Source organism: Lissotriton helveticus, chromosome 4_1, assembly GCF_964261635.1.
Source record: "Lissotriton helveticus chromosome 4_1, aLisHel1.1, whole genome shotgun sequence".
Classification (NCBI taxonomy): Eukaryota; Metazoa; Chordata; class Amphibia; order Caudata; family Salamandridae; genus Lissotriton; species Lissotriton helveticus.
In genome coordinates, this window is record NC_136063.1 from 101,500,342 (window position 1) to 101,517,360 (window position 17,019).

At 49.6% G+C, this 17,019-nt stretch overlaps 1 protein-coding gene across 5 annotated transcripts in view; it reads right to left on the bottom strand.

The window, feature by feature from the left end:
* Positions 1–17,019, bottom strand: part of MROH1 (maestro heat like repeat family member 1) — a 2,054,050-nt gene that overhangs the window by 1,446,256 nt on the left and 590,775 nt on the right. For all 5 annotated transcript variants that reach the window (XM_078686516.1, XM_078686513.1, XM_078686514.1 and 2 more), the window contains one exon: positions 12,597–12,710. In XM_078686516.1, coding sequence (XP_078542642.1) covers positions 12,597–12,710 — 114 coding nt within the window. The remainder of the gene's footprint in view (positions 1–12,596; positions 12,711–17,019) is intronic.

Here is a 17,019-nt window from a genome sequence, read left to right on the forward strand (position 1 = left end):
TTGTGCTTTGGACTCCAAAACCCTTGAATTGTGTGATCTTGTAAGTGAGCCCCCCAACCAGTGAGTGATACGTCTGCTGTTAGCACGGTGTGTGGAACAGGGTCGATGAAGGGCCGCCCTTTGGATAAATTTAGTGGGTTCTCCATACAGCATAGAGTGATGGGTGCGGCCATTTTTCAACACTAGATCGGTCGATTGACCCTGCCGCTGGTTCAACTGGCTTGCTAAGCATTCTTGAAGGGGGCGCATGTGAAGTCTTGCATTGGGAAAGATCACGATGCAAGATTCCATCATTCCTAGAAGTTGCATGAAGACTCTTGCTGGTAACGATTGGTTGGACTGAAACGGAGTGAGAAGAGACTGAATACTCAGAATTCTGTCTGACTTTGGAGAGGCTAGAGGCTAGAGCTCTGAGTGTCTATGGTGGCCCCCAGATAGGCTTGTGTGTTGGAAGGCTGCAGATGATACTTCAATACACTCACTGTAAACCCTAGTTGGTGTAGTAAGTGAACTGTAGCTTGAGTGTGTTGGAGACACTTTTGGTAAGTGCTGGCTTTGATGAGCCAGTCGTCTAGGTATGGGAAGATATGGATGTGCTGTCTTCCCAGATGGGCTTCGACTTCTGTTAGGCATTTGGTAAATACTCTGGGAGCAGTGGTAACTCCAAACCGTAGTACTTTGAATTGGTAATGTTCACCCGCTATCACAAATCTGAGATATTTGCGATGAACAACAGCGACCGCAACACCATCACCCTGCTCGACAACCTCGCTAACCTCGGACTCAAGCAGCTGGTGACCACCCCCACCCACCTCGCCGGACACACACTCGACGCCGTCTTCTCATCCAGCAAAGACATCGCCTTCAGCCACGCAACAGGACTCCACTGGTCAGACCACAGCTGCGTCCACTTCACCTTCAAAAGAACGACGATCCACCACCACCAGCAACAGGTTGCCCGAAGAAGCTGGAACAAGATCACAGCCGACCAGCTCACCGCCTCCCTGAGCCAGCACCCTCCTGCCGGCTCAGCGAACCCCAGCCAGGCCGCCGACAACCTCACGAAGTGGATCAGCAACTGCGCGGACGAACTCGCCCCTCTGAGAACCCCGCCCAGCAGACCCGGCAGCAGAAAAACCCCATGGTTCACCGACGAACTCAAGAGCTCCAAGAAGAACTGCCGAGCCCTCGAGAAAGTATGGAGAAGGGAACCAACAACGGACAACATGACCATCCTCAAGCTCGCCACCCGGAAACACCACCAACTGATCCGCGCCACCAAGAAAAATACATACAAAGACCGGCTGGACAACAACGCACACAACTGCAAGGAACTCTTCAACATCGTGAAAGAGCTCTCCAACCCCAACGCCGGAAACAACGACATCACCCCGTCGCAAGACCTCTGCAACTCCCTCGCGTCCTACTTCCACAACAAGATCGCGGACATACACAACAGCTTCAGCATCCAACCAACGCACGCCACAACCGCAGCAACGCCACCCACCACCACCCTCCGCACCTGGACTCCGATCAGCACCGAAGACACCATCCGCACAATGAACTCCGTCCACTCCGGATCTCCGACTGACCCCTGCCCTCACCACATCTTCAACAAGGCCGACGCTGTCATCGCACCCCACCTGCGGGACATTATCAACACCTCCTTCGACACCGCCACCTTCCCAGAGAGCTGGAAGCACGCAGAACTCAGCGCTCTTCTCAAGAAACCTACAGCAGACCCCACCGAACTCAAGAATTACCGGCCCATCTCGCTCCTCCCGTTCCCGGCCAAAGTCATCGAGAAGACCGTCAACAAACAGCTGGCCGCCTTCCTCGAGACGAATGGATCCCTCGACCCCTCACAGTCTGGCTTCCGAGCCAACCACAGCTCCGAGACCGCCCTCATCGCTGCCACCGATGACATCCGAACCCTGATGGACAACGGAGAAACAGCAGCCCTCATCCTCTTGGACCTCTCCGCGGCTTTCGACACTGTCTGCCACCGCACCCTAGTGCAGCGCCTCGGCAACATCGGAATCCAGGAGAAGGCACTGGAATGGATCACCTCCTTCCTCAACGGGAGAACACAGAGAGTCCGCCTACCACCGTACAAGTCAGAGGCCACCGAAGTCATCTGCGGCGTCCCTCAAGGATCCTCGTTGAGCCCCACCCTCTTCAACGTCTACATGAGCCCCCTCGCGGCCATCGCAACCTCAACATAATCTCCTACGCCGACGACACGCAGCTGATCCTCTCCCTGACCAACGACCCCGCCGCCGCCAGAGCCAACCTGCACGAAGGGATGAGAGATGTAGCCAAATGGATGACGACCAGCCGCCTGAAACTGAACTCAGACAAGACGGAGGTCCTCATCCTGGGCTCCTCGCCCTCCGCCTGGGACGACTCCTGGTGGCCCCCCGCCCTGGGCACCGCACCCAAACCGACGGACCACGCACGCAACCTGGGCTTCATCCTGGACTCCTCCCTCTCCATGACCAGACAAGTCAACGCCGTCTCCTCGTCATGCTTCAACATCCTGCGCATGCTACGGAAGATCTTCTGGTGGATCCCCACCGAGACCAGGAAGACTGTCACCCAGGCCCTCGTCACTAGCCGACTGGACTACGGCAACGCCCTCTACGCCGGAACCACCGCCAAGCTCCAGAAGAGACTCCAGCGGATCCAGAACGCCGTAGCCAGACTCATCCTCGACATCCCAAGAAACAGCCACATCTCCGGACATCTGAGAGACCTGCACTGGCTCCCCGTCAACAAAAGAATCACCTTCCGTCTCCTCACCCACGCGCACAAAGCCCTACACGACCAAGGCCCGAGCTACCTCAACAACCGAATCAACTTCTACACTCCCAAGCGCCACCTCAGATCAACCAGCCACGCCCTCGCCGCCGTCCCCCGCATCCGAAGAGCGACAACAGGAGGAAGGTCCTTCTCCTACCTGGCCGCCAAGACCTGGAACTCACTCCCGACCGACCTGCGCCTGACCCAAGACCACCTCTCCTTCAGGAAGAAACTCAAGACCTGGCTGTTCGAGCAGTAACGGCACCCCCCCCCCCACCTAGCGCCTTGAGACCCTACGGGTGAGTAGTGCGCTCTAGAAATGACTTGATTGATTGATTGATTGATTGATGAGAGGGATGAATTTGAATGTGGAAATATGCTCCTTTTTCTTTTTATATTGGTATTATACATGTGAGGATCAATGTACAGACATCATATTAAAAGCATCAATACAGTATATTGTTGTCCAGCTGTAAACAGTATCTCGGCGCCGTTCCCAGGTAATAGAGCGCTAGGCTTAGGAGGTGCAACAAAGAAGTTCATTTTACAATGTAACCTAGGCCGTACTGCTGGTACAATTTTCCTAGGGACCTTTAATATCCCACTATCACAATAGACCATTAGCAATTGTGTTCTGTAATCACATTACTACTTTTTGATATAGGTTTTTCTAAAACAGAAACAAAACAAAACAAATGAACTTCGATCTCTATTGGACAGCTTCTGGCTCAATGGGCGACTCTCCCCGGGTTGCAGTAGTGTGTCTTTCTTGAGTATTTAGGCAAGGTTCTAGTGTGGTGTAGTATATCGCATCTCTGACCCCCTATGCACAGTAGTGGGTGCATTCTTGCGGGGGGATCGGGGGCTCGAGTGGGGGGGTAACACTCTTAAGGTGGACTGGCAGTGAGGGCCTAGCTTATCTGTGGGTCCATCCAGGCAGGAGCCCGAGGGCTTATTGGATCAGGGCATGAGCGTATATGTGTCGCTGGGGTACCGCCTCCTTTATGGGTGAAGTGCTGGTGTTCTTGCCACTATAAGCTGAGAGGGGGAGGCGGGGGCGCAAGCAGGGAGGGGGGGGGTCACTAACAGAGAGCCATGTTGTGTAGGTGGCCCTGTATCATGCCCAGAGGAGTTAGCGCTGATCCCATCGTCGTGGTTTCCCCCGTGCACGAGGTCCATCATAATACTCCAGGTCTCAAAGTCCCTGTCCACTCCTCTGCTACCGTCCACTCCTCTGCTACCCCCCACTCCGCAAATCTGCCTTCCATTTCTCTGAGCCAGGAGGGTGGTTGATCGGGCGTATCTGCCTTCCAATGAAACGCAATGCGGCGCTTCACTAGTACAAGTCCAAGCATAGCGAATTTATGCTGCATGTGAGTTGTGGCCTTAGGGGTTGGGAATACTCCCAAGAGGCATCGCTTAATGGAGGCTTCAATTGAGAGCCTTGTTGCACTACACAGAATGTCCAGCAATATGCCTCATTAGGGGCTGAGTCTGGGGCAGTCCCAGATTGCATGAATAAAATGAGCCGGGGAGAAGCCGCATCTTGAGCTTTAGGTGCATGCATTTGGCCAAACCTCGCCAGGCGTGCGGGGAACAGGTAAGCGTGGTGCGGATAATTAAACTGCGTAAGCTTCAACAGGGCGTTGCTCGAGACGTCCCGAATCAGCACCACAGCGCTTTCCACTCCCCCTCCGTTAAGGGCGTGGGAAGTTCTTCCTCCCACCTCCTCCATGTCTGGGTCATGTCCAGTCTGTGGTCCGTTTTAAGGCCTTGTACAGCCTGGATATTAATCCTTGGAAGGATCCCAGGTCCAAAATCGTGCAGCGTGTGCTCGATTCCACCGGCTCTGTCTGGAATGTAGTCCATACTTCCCGAAACGTGCGGGATATCTTTGCATATTGGAGTAAGTGGCCCCCTCTGATCCTGTAGTGCTCCCTGGCATCCTCAAAGGATAGAAAGGAGTCGTTAAGATAAAGCTCTCCAGCCATGGTGCAGCCTCCTGCATTCCAGCTGCCCACTTGCATTACAGATTGTATCTGGCAGTATCCCGTAAGCCATTGCAGTGGGAGAGCGTGCGCATAGGGGGCTTATCGCAGCACCAGAGTCGGCACCCATTGCCAGACCCAGGCAACTAGTTTCACTATGAATGGGCAGTTCAAGGGGGTCCTGGCTCCCATCATCAGATAGTTAGGGAGCTCTGCTTCCGGACACCAACCGCCCAGTAGTCTTTTCAGTGTTCGAGGCCCCCGCGCACCACTGTGCTGCATACTGGAGGAGCCCTGCAAAGTAATATAGACACAAGTGAGGGAGCGTTTACAAAAATCGGGGGAGGTTGATCCAGTGCGATCAGAAGGGCTGATTTACCACTCGGGGTGGGGGGGGGAGGGGGGGGGGGGAGTGGAAGGTCCAGCCGCGGTCCGTGCCCTACGGAATTGTTTATCAAAAAGGTTGGACGGGGCTGTTCCTAGAAGGGGTTGGTGTGCTGGTCACGGAGAGAGGGAGTGTGGTGGTTGACGTGTGCAAGCCTACCACTGGGTATCCATTTTGTTGGATATGGTTGCCTCACACACCTTTGCAGGTGTCATGCTTCATCATAGGCAGTGCTCCTCGTCGGGTAGGCGGTGCAATCCCCGACGGGCATTGCACCGCCTACCCGACGAGGAGCACTGCCTATGATGAAGCATGACACCTGAAAAGGCGTGTGAGGCAACCTCACAAGTGAGGGAGCCCCAGGCCAACTTAATCCATGTCCAGCTTGAGAAGGTCAAGCTGAACTATGCTCCGCTTGCCCACCCAAACTTGCAGGACCATTAGGCTATTCATAGTGGGGAAGGAGCCGTTCGGGATGCGGCAGAATGAGTTCTGGAGGGTATATAAACATCTGGGAAGCAGGACCATCTTTGCCAGTGCTACCAGCACCATGACAGACAGCGGCAACCGTTTCCAAAAATGTATGGACTCTAAGTTGTCGAGGATTCTCCTTGTGGTCAGGGCATATTGGGCATCTGGGGAGTGAGCTATCTGCATTCCCAGATAGCCCTAACGTGGACGAGCGACCATTTTCGCTATTAGTGGGAGTGCGGTCACCTCAAGCCCTGCCGGGAACGTGATCGATTTCGCGGGGTTAATTACCAGTCCGGACACTACACCGAAATCATCAAGGACAGTTAGTAGGGCCGGGATAGCCTCTGCCGGTTGACTCATGTACACCAGCATGTTATCTGCGTGTAGGGACACAACGCGGGTCCATCTATTTATCTCCAGGCCCCAGCCCTCCACGTCTCTTCGGAGACAGATTGAGAGTGGCTCTATAGAGATTACACAGAGGAGCGGGAATGAGGGGCACCCCTGTCTTGTACCTCGTTTGATGGGGATCGATTAAGAGATAAGCCCGCCAGAATGCATCCTAGCAATGGGTCTCTGGTACATAAGTCGCACCACAAATTCCTGGCCCATACCCATTCTAAGCAGAACTTGCCACAGATAATCCCATTGCAGGGTGTCGAAGGCTTTTTCGATGTCCAATGAGCTGCCTTGTGCATTAGAAAAAAAAACAATAACTAAACTGTTCTCACCCCCTCCCCCCCCCTGCCCCCACTGGTTAAACACCAAGAACGAACTGTGCCTCCCCAATCGTGTCCCAGCATTGCAATACCCTTCTATAAAGTGAGATTTAGCCTCACTAGCATCAACTTATTGATCTATACAATAAATCAGAAAAGAGAGAAAGTCTCCCCTGCAAAACCAAACACTCATTGCCAATCCGAGCTACCACACACACACACAGTCTAATCCTGCGCAGGGAAGCAGAGGGGTCCTGTCCACCCACCGAGCGAGTAGTAGGAACTCCTGTGTTGCCACCGCTACTACACTCTCACACTCAAGCTCGCTTACCAGCACCAATACAACATCACACAGTTCTCCAATACAGGAGACGATAGAAGATAGAATAGGGTAACCAAGCGGGAGGGAAGCAGAGTAGGTGAAAGGAGGAGGAGAATGAGTGTTAAGAAAGAAGGGAGAGTGAGGTAGAGAAGGAGTGGAGCAGCCCGCTGTTCTCGGCGATATGGCCAATCGGGCAAGGCGCCAGGCCAATACAGTTCCATAGGAATATTGTTAGCAGACGCCCAGTGAGTTCCCAGGGATCGCAAATCCATTCATAGTCCACTGCAGTGGACCCCAACTGCAGACATCCCAAGCGGGTCAGGGCACTGCATTCAGGCGCATGGCTACTTCAACTGCTATTGTCTTGTTTCAGGTGTTGGAGGATTGAGGGGTCTCCTCCACTATGTCCCCAGTGTGAGTCTCTGTGACCGCTGCAGTGACTACCTCGAACAGCCATCTAGCCTCTTCGCGTTCCGCTAATAGCTCCGGACTGACGCGGATCACCAAATTTTCCTCGCCGTATGAACTGTTGCGATCCAGTACTAAAGAGCCGTCCTGCTGCACAAGTAGCCTTTGGGGAGATCGGGTGAGCTATTTGTTCCGCTGGCCTCGTTTTCGTGTCCGGTGCAACAACCTGGGTCCCGCTGGGAGTCTGCCAGTGCCCCCTGGAGCCGGTAAACGTTCATCCCCTCTAACCTCCAACCAATCCCAGGCTGCTTCGGAGAAGTAGGGAGCCTTGTTCTGGTGTACTACTCTGAGCTTAGCCGGCTATTATAAAATGTATTTTAAGTTCATGGCTCAGAGCTTCTGTTTCACCACGCCAAAAGACATTCTCAGCTGCTGGACTGTTCGTGTGTAGTCAGGGAAGATGCCAATAGTGTGGTTTTCGTATGCTGGATCGTCACTCCGGCGAGCCTCATGGAGTATGTGGTCCCAATACCGGAGGCTGAGGATCTTGGCTATGATGGTGCAGGGGAAGCCCCCATTGGGAGAGGGGGTGCCAGCACCCTGTGCGCCCACTCAGTCACAAAAGAGGAGGAGAGGGTGATCGCAGGGAAAGCCATCTTGATCCAGTTCTCCAGAAATAGCTCGGGGTCACATCCCTCCACCCCCTCCGGGAAGCCCACGAAGCTGATGTTGTGTCTGCGGCAGCGTCCTCCGCTCGATGCTCCAGTATGGCTGTCTTTTCTACCAATTCCGTTAAGGCGGCCCTCAGGGAGAAGACCTCCGTCTCCATCGTTGATACTTTTTGGTCCGTCGCCAGGGACCTCTCTGCCACTGTTCATAGGTCAACCCTCAGCAGGCCCCTAGCAAGACTGCATTAATCTTGGCTTGTACCATCTGGCTGGAGGTCTCAATGGTTGCGAGGATCTGTGCATCCGTGGACTCAGCGCCCGCCGGGCCTGTGCAACAGCCCCCGGCGGCTCCGATCGCTTCGCCACATCCTGGGACGTGAATTGATCCATCTTTGTTTGTTGGACCTCTCTGGGGTCTGTCCTTGCCCATGTCTGCAGTCCCTTGTCTAAGATTCACTTACTCCCATTGAGCAGGCCCGGTTCGGTTCCATGGCTCAACTCCAGGCCTTCGGGGTCTCGTAAAGGTCCTTAATGGGGGCCAAACTCTTAGAGGTGAGGCCTAGTGCAGTCAGCTACGCCGGGTGGATCCAGTAGCCGAAGCACCACCAAGCTCCAATATCGTTTGTGCCCTGCCACGCGGTGTCCACAGTGGAGTAATCACTCCGGTGCCACGATTCAGACCTCCCAATGGGCTGCACACTAATCCAACGGGGAGCCTCAGCCAGTCAAGCCTAGCTGTGCCTCTCTTCTGGGCCTACTTGTTTAGGCCTCTACCGTCTTTCACTGAGTTGAATGCCCAGCAATATGAGCCAATGCGGGGGAGCAGGCGAGTCCCCATACCCCACTTTATGTCTCCCCTTAGCGTGGCCGTCGTTTGTGGGCTTTGTGTGAGTGCCCAGACATCTACTGTGAGCAGCTGTGCAGGTTTTCTCAGGGGGTGGGGGGAAAGGGGGAGTGCGGGTCGAGCCAACACATCCAGACCCCCACCAGCTCCTGTCTTGTGCATTCAGGCCCACTGTCCCTGCTGCTCTCAATCTACCACCAGCAGCGACCAGGCTCTCTTCGTCGCGCCACGGGGACTCTTCTGCAGGGGGGGCCGCAACCCGCAGTGCCCATCGGGTCCAGCCTCGCTCCGCCCGACTCCCGGGCTCACCTCTAGTCTGTGCCGCTCCGGTCCAGCGCCGAGTGCTCCGCCCGACTCGTTGTCAGCGCGGCTCCGCACCTGTACCCCACAGGCCGTCCACGGTTCTCGGCAGCCATGCGGTGCCCTCCTGAGGCTCTTCGCCACTGCCAGGGGCTCGTGCACATCTCTTCATGCGTGGGGGGCCCACCACAACTCGCAGCGCCAACTAGGCTGCGACACCTCCGGGCCCTCAGCAAACCTCCAGACTCTGCCTCAGGGCTTCGCACACATCCACCCGGCCCAGCTCCTACCACACCTCTCGGCCACTAACCGGCTGTCGTCCTCCGCCTTGTTGTCTGTTCTGTCCTCAACAAGCCCGGGGTCCTCCACTGCGCTGCCCAGTGCATCCCAGCTGCCAAGCCGCCCCGGGCGCCTTGCTCCTGGCGATCGCCCTCTCAGCGGCCGCTCCTTCAAAGCACCTCCAGCCAAGCCAGCACGGGCAATTATCGAGCCTGGGGGCTCTCGGGACATCCACTGCTCAGGATGAGGCACCGTGTATCCCGATGGCAGGGATATTTTAGGATATTTGGCGGGCCCGCCGCGGATCTCCTTTAAAACACGTCTGCCATCTTGGCCGTCCCCCCGGGAAATATGCATCCTTAGTCTAGAGTAGACATAATGTCAAACTGCAGTGGGAGCATGTTGAATTGTCACAATGTGGAAATGTTCGGACAGTTTGTAGTGGTTTAGTTCTCTGCTGTCCACAATAGGTCTCAGGGAGCCGTACTTTTTGGAATTAGAAAATACAGATAGTACTCGCCTGACCCTTGATATTGTAACGGTACAGGTTCTATATGGCTCCTTTTAGCAAGAGAGACTGTGCTTCTTGTTTGAGAAGGTGTAATGTTTGGGTGCCATTTTGTGAGAACGATGTGGAATGTTTGGAGGATTGGTGGCAGGCTCCAGGCAATAACCATGCTGGATAATTCCCAACACCTACATGTCTGTATTATGGATTGCCAAATGAGGTGGAATTGTAGAAAACGTCCCCCTACAGATGGTAAATGATCGTGGGAAGGGTAGGCAAGTCACTACTTTTTAGGGGAAGGGGAATTACGTGGTTTGGAACCCTGGCCCCAACCTTTCCCATTGTTACCTCTGTATCCTCCTCTAAAGAATCCTCGTGAGAAGGAATATTGATTGTTGCCTTTGTATGAGGCAGCAGTATTGTCTGAGGATGTGGAGTTGGACCCCCACTGTAGAAGGAGCGACAAAAAGAGACTGTAGGGCTCCCATTGAGCTACCTCGGCGTCTTTTTTCATTTTCTCCAATGCCTGATCTACTTCGGGCCGAAGAGATGCTTTTTATCAAATGGAGTATTCAAAATGGATTGTTTGACTTCATTTTTAAACCCGGAAATCCTTAACCAGGCGTGCCTCCTAAGTAAAACACTAGTGTTAATCGCTCTAGCTGCGGTGTCAGCAGCATTTACTTTGTGCAGGACAGTACAAGGATATTTGGCATGGCACCGAGGACAGAAATTGAATGGAGTCAGTTTCATTGAGTGCGAGGTGGACCGAAGCTGTTAGGCAAGACAGCCTTCCGCGAGTTTTTTGATCGAAATCGAGATTTTCTTCGACTGATACGAACCGGAGCGCAGCAATACACATCCGAACCCGATGGCAAAAAAAAGCAACCTAACAATGGAGTTGATGCTCATGCGCACTACCACCAAAAGGAGGAGTCACCTTACCTTGTGACTGGAAAGACTTCTTTGAAAAAACAAAATGACTTGCAAACATCCAGAGCCAACACCGGATGACAGGAGTATGCAAAGCATGTGATCTACAGTTCACATGCCTCGAACATAATCTTTCCTCTTCTGCAAAAGTTACTTAACATCTTAGTCGGGTATATGACCACCCAGTTGGAAACAAGGAGTGGTAAAAAATATCTTATAAAACCTACCCTTGATCACCGACAAGTGCCAAACTATAGACAAATTTCCCTGCTACTCAAAATGGGTAAGGTTCTGGAAATCCATGTTAAAACACCTCTCTGCTTTCTTGAAACACAATACTGTGCCACACCACCATACGCAAACTGGATTTGAGTCAGGTCACAGCACAGACACAGTACTGTTAGCGGTCTTCGAGGAACTTAAAATGAACCTGCACCATGGAGGTACCGCTGTCAGGAGCAACACTATGCTGGTTATTGTCATTCCTGGATCACGGAACATTTCAGATCTAGGACAAGCCATTTTATTCAGATACTTTCCCCCTTAAACGTGAAGGGCCTCAGGGTTCTTCTCTTAATCTTTAGGTCAGTCCTTTAGCAAGGGTTGTTAAATCTTATGTTCTCTCAATCATATCATATGCCGATGGTGCTCAAACCATTATTTCCTTCACTCAGGATAATCACTACAACAGTGACCAGTTAAAACCCTGTCTGAAAAAGGTTGAGGCCTCGATGGCGCTATTCTGTCAAAACATCGATGGAGACAAAATGGAGCTGTTGGTGGTCAGTAATAATAATATTAACAGGGGGTCAACCATTTGCTGGCCTGAATCTCTAGGTACTGGGCCCCAGCAGAAGACCGTAATTAAGAACCTGGGCATCTAGATAGATGAGAACTTAACTTTTGAGACCCAAGTTTGTAAACTAGCATTACCCTGTTATGGTATTATGAGAACACTAGGAAGGTATTAGGCCTCTTACCATCTCCCTATCTGAGGATAGTGGTACCGTCATTGATTCTACTGTCTTGACTATGGAAACTCAATGCATCATGGCTATCCGCAACATGTGTTGAAAAGAATAAAGGTGGTCAGAACACAGCAGTGCGGCTGCTGCATAAGAAAGCTAAGCATCAATTTGCATCTGGTTCACTGGCTCCTCTGCATTAGCTCACAGTCAAATAATTCATTTTGAGACCCTATGTATTGGTCATAGCCTAGATCATAAAAAAGGCCCTCAAATACTTAATTCAATGATACAACCCTAATATGCCTACGAGATCACTGAGATCATCCTCAAAATTAGCTGGAATATCAGGAGTGTGGAAAGTAAGATGTAGAGGTAGATCCTACTCTCTTTCCTAGTAGCAAAAATGTAGAGTGATATATATGCCCATTAGGTTAAGATGGAGGATGAAAGTTTAGGGAATTACTAAAAATGTGGCTCTTTGGTAAGTTGGACTTAATAAGCACTGAGTTGGGTGTTCAGCACTGAGGGGCCTGTGAAGGGTGACCATGTACAATGTAAGCATGAATGAAGTGAAATTAAATCCTAATCTAATGCATACTGTACTTTCCCTAACAATATGTAGCATTTTCCATGTTAATATCAGCACAATGATCTGTACACTAAGCAGCACCAACACCTAACCTGGTGTGTGTTCGATAATCAGACATTCATCACAAAAATCCAGCATGCCAGGATACTCCTGCAGTTGCGCAGGCCATCAGCAAGGACTGAAGTAACAGCATATGGGCTCAACAGCATAAGGATGTGGCGACAATAAGAATCTTGTTTCCCCCGGATACAGTTGCTAGGTTTTTTAATTTTTATTTCATGTTATAATTAGGTGTCTAAAAAAAGCAATCATTGTCCTCTAGGTGAACATTCAACTCTAGCACACAAATCTATGATTCATAGTCTCATATTTATATCCCACCAGGGACAGCAGATTCTTGCTTACTTACAGGCAGAGTTTATGATCTGCTTCATGATGACTAGTGTGCCCAATCGCATCTTCTCATTATGGTTCTCAAGTTTTGGCAGTATATAGGAGAGCAACCTATCTGGAAATGAGCAGGCTGCAAAGAAAGGAAAAAAAATCAGAAACATCCTTTAATGTGAAAATTAATGTTGGAAGAGGAAGCATCAACCTAATGGGCCAGGTGGCTATTAAAATAATGTAAACAATGTTACTGAGTGTGGATAGTCAGTCAGTCAAATACACTTTATTCGATTTGTTAAAAATCATAAAAGACATAAAAGCATATATATACACATATAAAATCCCATAATTCATAAATTTAAGAAATCCATGCAAGGCATTATATACAGTATTAGGACTCAGATGCAACCAATGATTAAGTGGTGACTCTACAAAGCTATACATAGCCCCCTGGAGTGTGGATAGTCACAAGTTCCTGTTTCACTTCTTGGCAATTGTACTGAAATTAAACTATTACTTGCAATTGTATTTCTTCTTCATGAGAATTCCTGCCCATGAAGCTACCCCAGTCAGTGGTTGTCTCACGAAAGCTCACAACATACTCATTTTAATGTGGCTTCTACAGTGATGGCATTAACATCTTCAGCTGTCAGACAGGCTGCTTTGGAGTCAGGATCACCACTCCAGGCTTCAAGTGCAGATCTGTCATCCGAGTCGGTTTCTGTTGGTGCTTGAAGTACTGCAGTCTAGTCACTAAAACTGCCTATAGAACGTATAAAGATATTTCTAAAAGGAATACCACTGTCCATGTGAGATACTGCAGACAGGAGTTTAATGGTTCAAATTGTGAACCTATTATAGTCTTGTTATCTAGATCCCAAGAAGATGTTCCATAAATGCCTTTGTGATTGAAGTTTTATATATAGATTGGGACACACTATTTTGTAAGCAAGCTGGCACAGATACTAAATGTACTCTTATGGGTAAGCCATGCCCGACATTTTTAATAATATGACAAAAGTTATAATATTGGGAATCAATGCATTAAGGGGGTTCTTCCTACATAACAAGCCACGATAATAGGGTGATATTGCTCCTTGGAGAAAAGAGATATTTCTCAGGAAGATGTAAGAGGCCAACATCTAATATTTAATGTGCCAAATCTCCAAAGTGATATAGTTGGGATTCAACCTTGCTGACTAAGTAAATCTGCCAAACTAGGAATGCGTAAAGATGTACAGATATCTCAAACGTGAATCACTTATTGAGGATAGGCATATGAAACATTTTACAGACTACTTTGATAACACTGGAAGGAAGTGGGTGAGGGATGAAGGCTAAGCATATGCACAATTTCTGACCGATCTATCAACAGTATATGCTCACTGAAAGCCTCAATGATTGGAGAAGGAATTTTGGGTGGGATTGGAAAAAGGCATTTAAAAACAAAATGTTTTTATTAAGCATGTAGTGTTGCAAGGATTCTGCACATAGACAGAACTATGCACAGGAAACCAAGACCTGGGTGTGTAGTGGTGTACCAGAAAACCCACCTAGGTGCTCAGAACCCCAATCGGACTAGTGTCTCATTCGTTCTCCGTACTACAGCGAAGCTACCAATGATTAGACATCCTAGAACACATCACTCCGTCCCTCTCAGGAATTGCAGGAAGAAGAACACTCTTTCGTCCCAACACTCTTACTTGTCCACAAAGTAAACGTGAGTAAACAGACACAATATAGTTTAAAATGTTTATTTTAACTAACGTGCTCTATAATGCAGTACACAAGCAAATACTAGCAGCAAAATGCATAAGAACAATATAATCAGCATGGTTACAATTCCATAAAGCAAAAAAGGGGAAATCATATTATAATTACTGTGGAAACAGGACTACAGCACCTTACCACCCTCACCATGCTATAAGCTAGTTAATTATAATTATAGAAGACCTCTAGGCTTTGCAGGGGGACCCCCATACCTCCAAGTTTAGATGCAAGGAATTACATCTCAGGACAAACACAGCTCTTCTTCATTAGAATGAATCTCTTCAAAGGCCGTTTCATGCATGAACTGCCATATTAAAAGCACTCGACTTTCAGTAGTGAAGCTGTGTTCGATGTTGTGTCTATGGGTGTGGGACTGACCAAAGTGAATCAACAGCATACATTGTTTTTCGACCTTGAACACGCTGTGCAGACACGTAGCACAGTGTACAGCTAAATGTGTGAAAAGCCGACAGTTCTCATGCGAGAATTCACCAGCAGTCTATCCACAAGAATAAAGCCATGTAGTAACGCGTGCAAAAGCGGCAAGATGGCTGCCAAGCAAATACTAACTAATGCTAACTTAGCAATGTCTGCAGTTAATTCCATGACCTCACTACAGTAGATGTTCAGTAGCACATTACAAACGTACATAAACTGTATCTTATACAGAATTTAAGTAGCTATAGCTTGTCGTGTCCATCAGTGGGTTCCCATCAAAAACATTAACATTCTTCTGGCCGTAAGTACATTAGCGTTGGTTTTTTACACATCTTATTTCTAATTACAATACTTACCATCTGTGTCATCATTGCATCCTTTCAAATCCCTCTGTGTTCTACCCATCTGCTCCATAGTTCACCCCATATCCCAGGGCATCCTTGGCTTCGATTTACTACCTTCTCGGCTGTGCTGCACCAGTCCAGGTCACTCTACAAATTTTTAACCCTTAACAGTTGCTCCCCATACCCTAGCTTTATTTCTTTTAGCTATTATAGATGCTATCATAAGCCATAGTTTGGTGTATTTTTGCCACATGATTTTTACTGTATTGCATAATATATGCCATGTAGCATCTCGTGGGACTGTCTGACCTGTTACTGTGGACATCACCCGCATGATCTTGCTCAAGTATGCCTGCATCAGGAGGCAGTCCCATAATGTATGAAAGAATGTGCCTATTCCGTCACATCTCTGAAGACATTTGTTCGAGTCGCTCCTACCCATACGGTAAAGTCGTGTCCTGGTTGTGTAGGACCTGTGTAGGATTCATAGTTGTATGAGGCAGAACCGTGCTCTCACAGCCACTTCTCGGGGGCCCTGCAGAGCCTCCGCCCAATCGTCATCCTCTAGGATCCTTATCTCCCCTTCCCATGCCTCTTGGAGATTTCCCAGTGGATCCGGGCCATTGTTCATAATCCTTTTGTGTATGAGGGAGGTTGCCTTTTACTCAGGTATTTGGTCTCCTAGTGTGATTTGTGTTTTAAGGGCATGTTTCACTTGTATGTAGCGGAACTGTTCAGTATTAGTCATTACCCAGTAGCGACCACTGGCGGAAGCCTCACAGTCCACCCACCTCTCTTAGGAGATCACTGCTCCACAGAGGAGTGCATCCCGTCAGCCAGCCTTCCCAACCCAGGAATTTAGTTGCCTCCCTCTAAGTTTGTACCATGGTTTGTGTTTGTTTTGTTATATGTTCTCTGGTTTCTTGCAGTATAATGCTTCCAAGTACCCATTCCGACCCTTCGCCTGATGATCAACCCTGTGTGCGGGTTCTTCCCTTCACACAAACGCCCAGTCATTGAGTGTGACCAACTGTGCGGCCCAGTCTAATGTCTGGAACCGCTAAGCCTCCCTCATACACTCCTTGTTTCCCCCGCCCCACAGTAGTTGGCTCACTTGTGAGTCTATCTTGCAAAAGAAGTTTAGGGGTATCCTGTAGGGGGTGTTCTGGAGACCATATGGCAGGCGCGGAGAGCACCATAATTTTAGAGATGGCCAACCTCCGCATTAGTGAAAGTGGTAACTTTCTACAATGTGAAACATCCCTTCTTAATCTATGTAGCTGGGGTAATAGATTATCATCTAGGAATTCTGTCTCGGTTTGAGAAATCACCATCCCTAGGTATTTAAAGTGGTCTTTAATCTTTCGGTCTTTCCCACTGGTCGGTAGAGTTGGCGTATCTCCGGACAAGACAAACACTGGAGATTTATCCCAGTTTATCCGATAAACTGAGTAACTGCCAAACAGTTGGAATATATGGAGTATGCGGGTGATTGTGGATCGAGGATTTGTGACGTACAGAATTATGTCGTCGGCATACATTGAGATTTTTTCCTCCCATCCCCCACACACAGAAATACCCCTTATAAGCCGATCTCCCCTGACCCATGCCTCCAGAGGTTGCAGCACTATGGAAAAGAGCATGGAAGAGAGTTACCTTATGCAGCGTCACTTGTTTGGACACTACTCTATTCACTCACTCTTGATAGGGGTTTGCATGCAGCAATTGAACCCAGATACAAAATGTGAGGTCCAGGCCAAAGCGCGTCAGAGTTGCAAATAGGTATTGCCATTCTATGCTGTCAAATGCCATATGAGTGCCCAAAGACAGCAGTACGGTGCCCTCTTCCAGTTCACCCTTAGTGGTATGCAGCTCTCCATAAAGGCGTTGTAA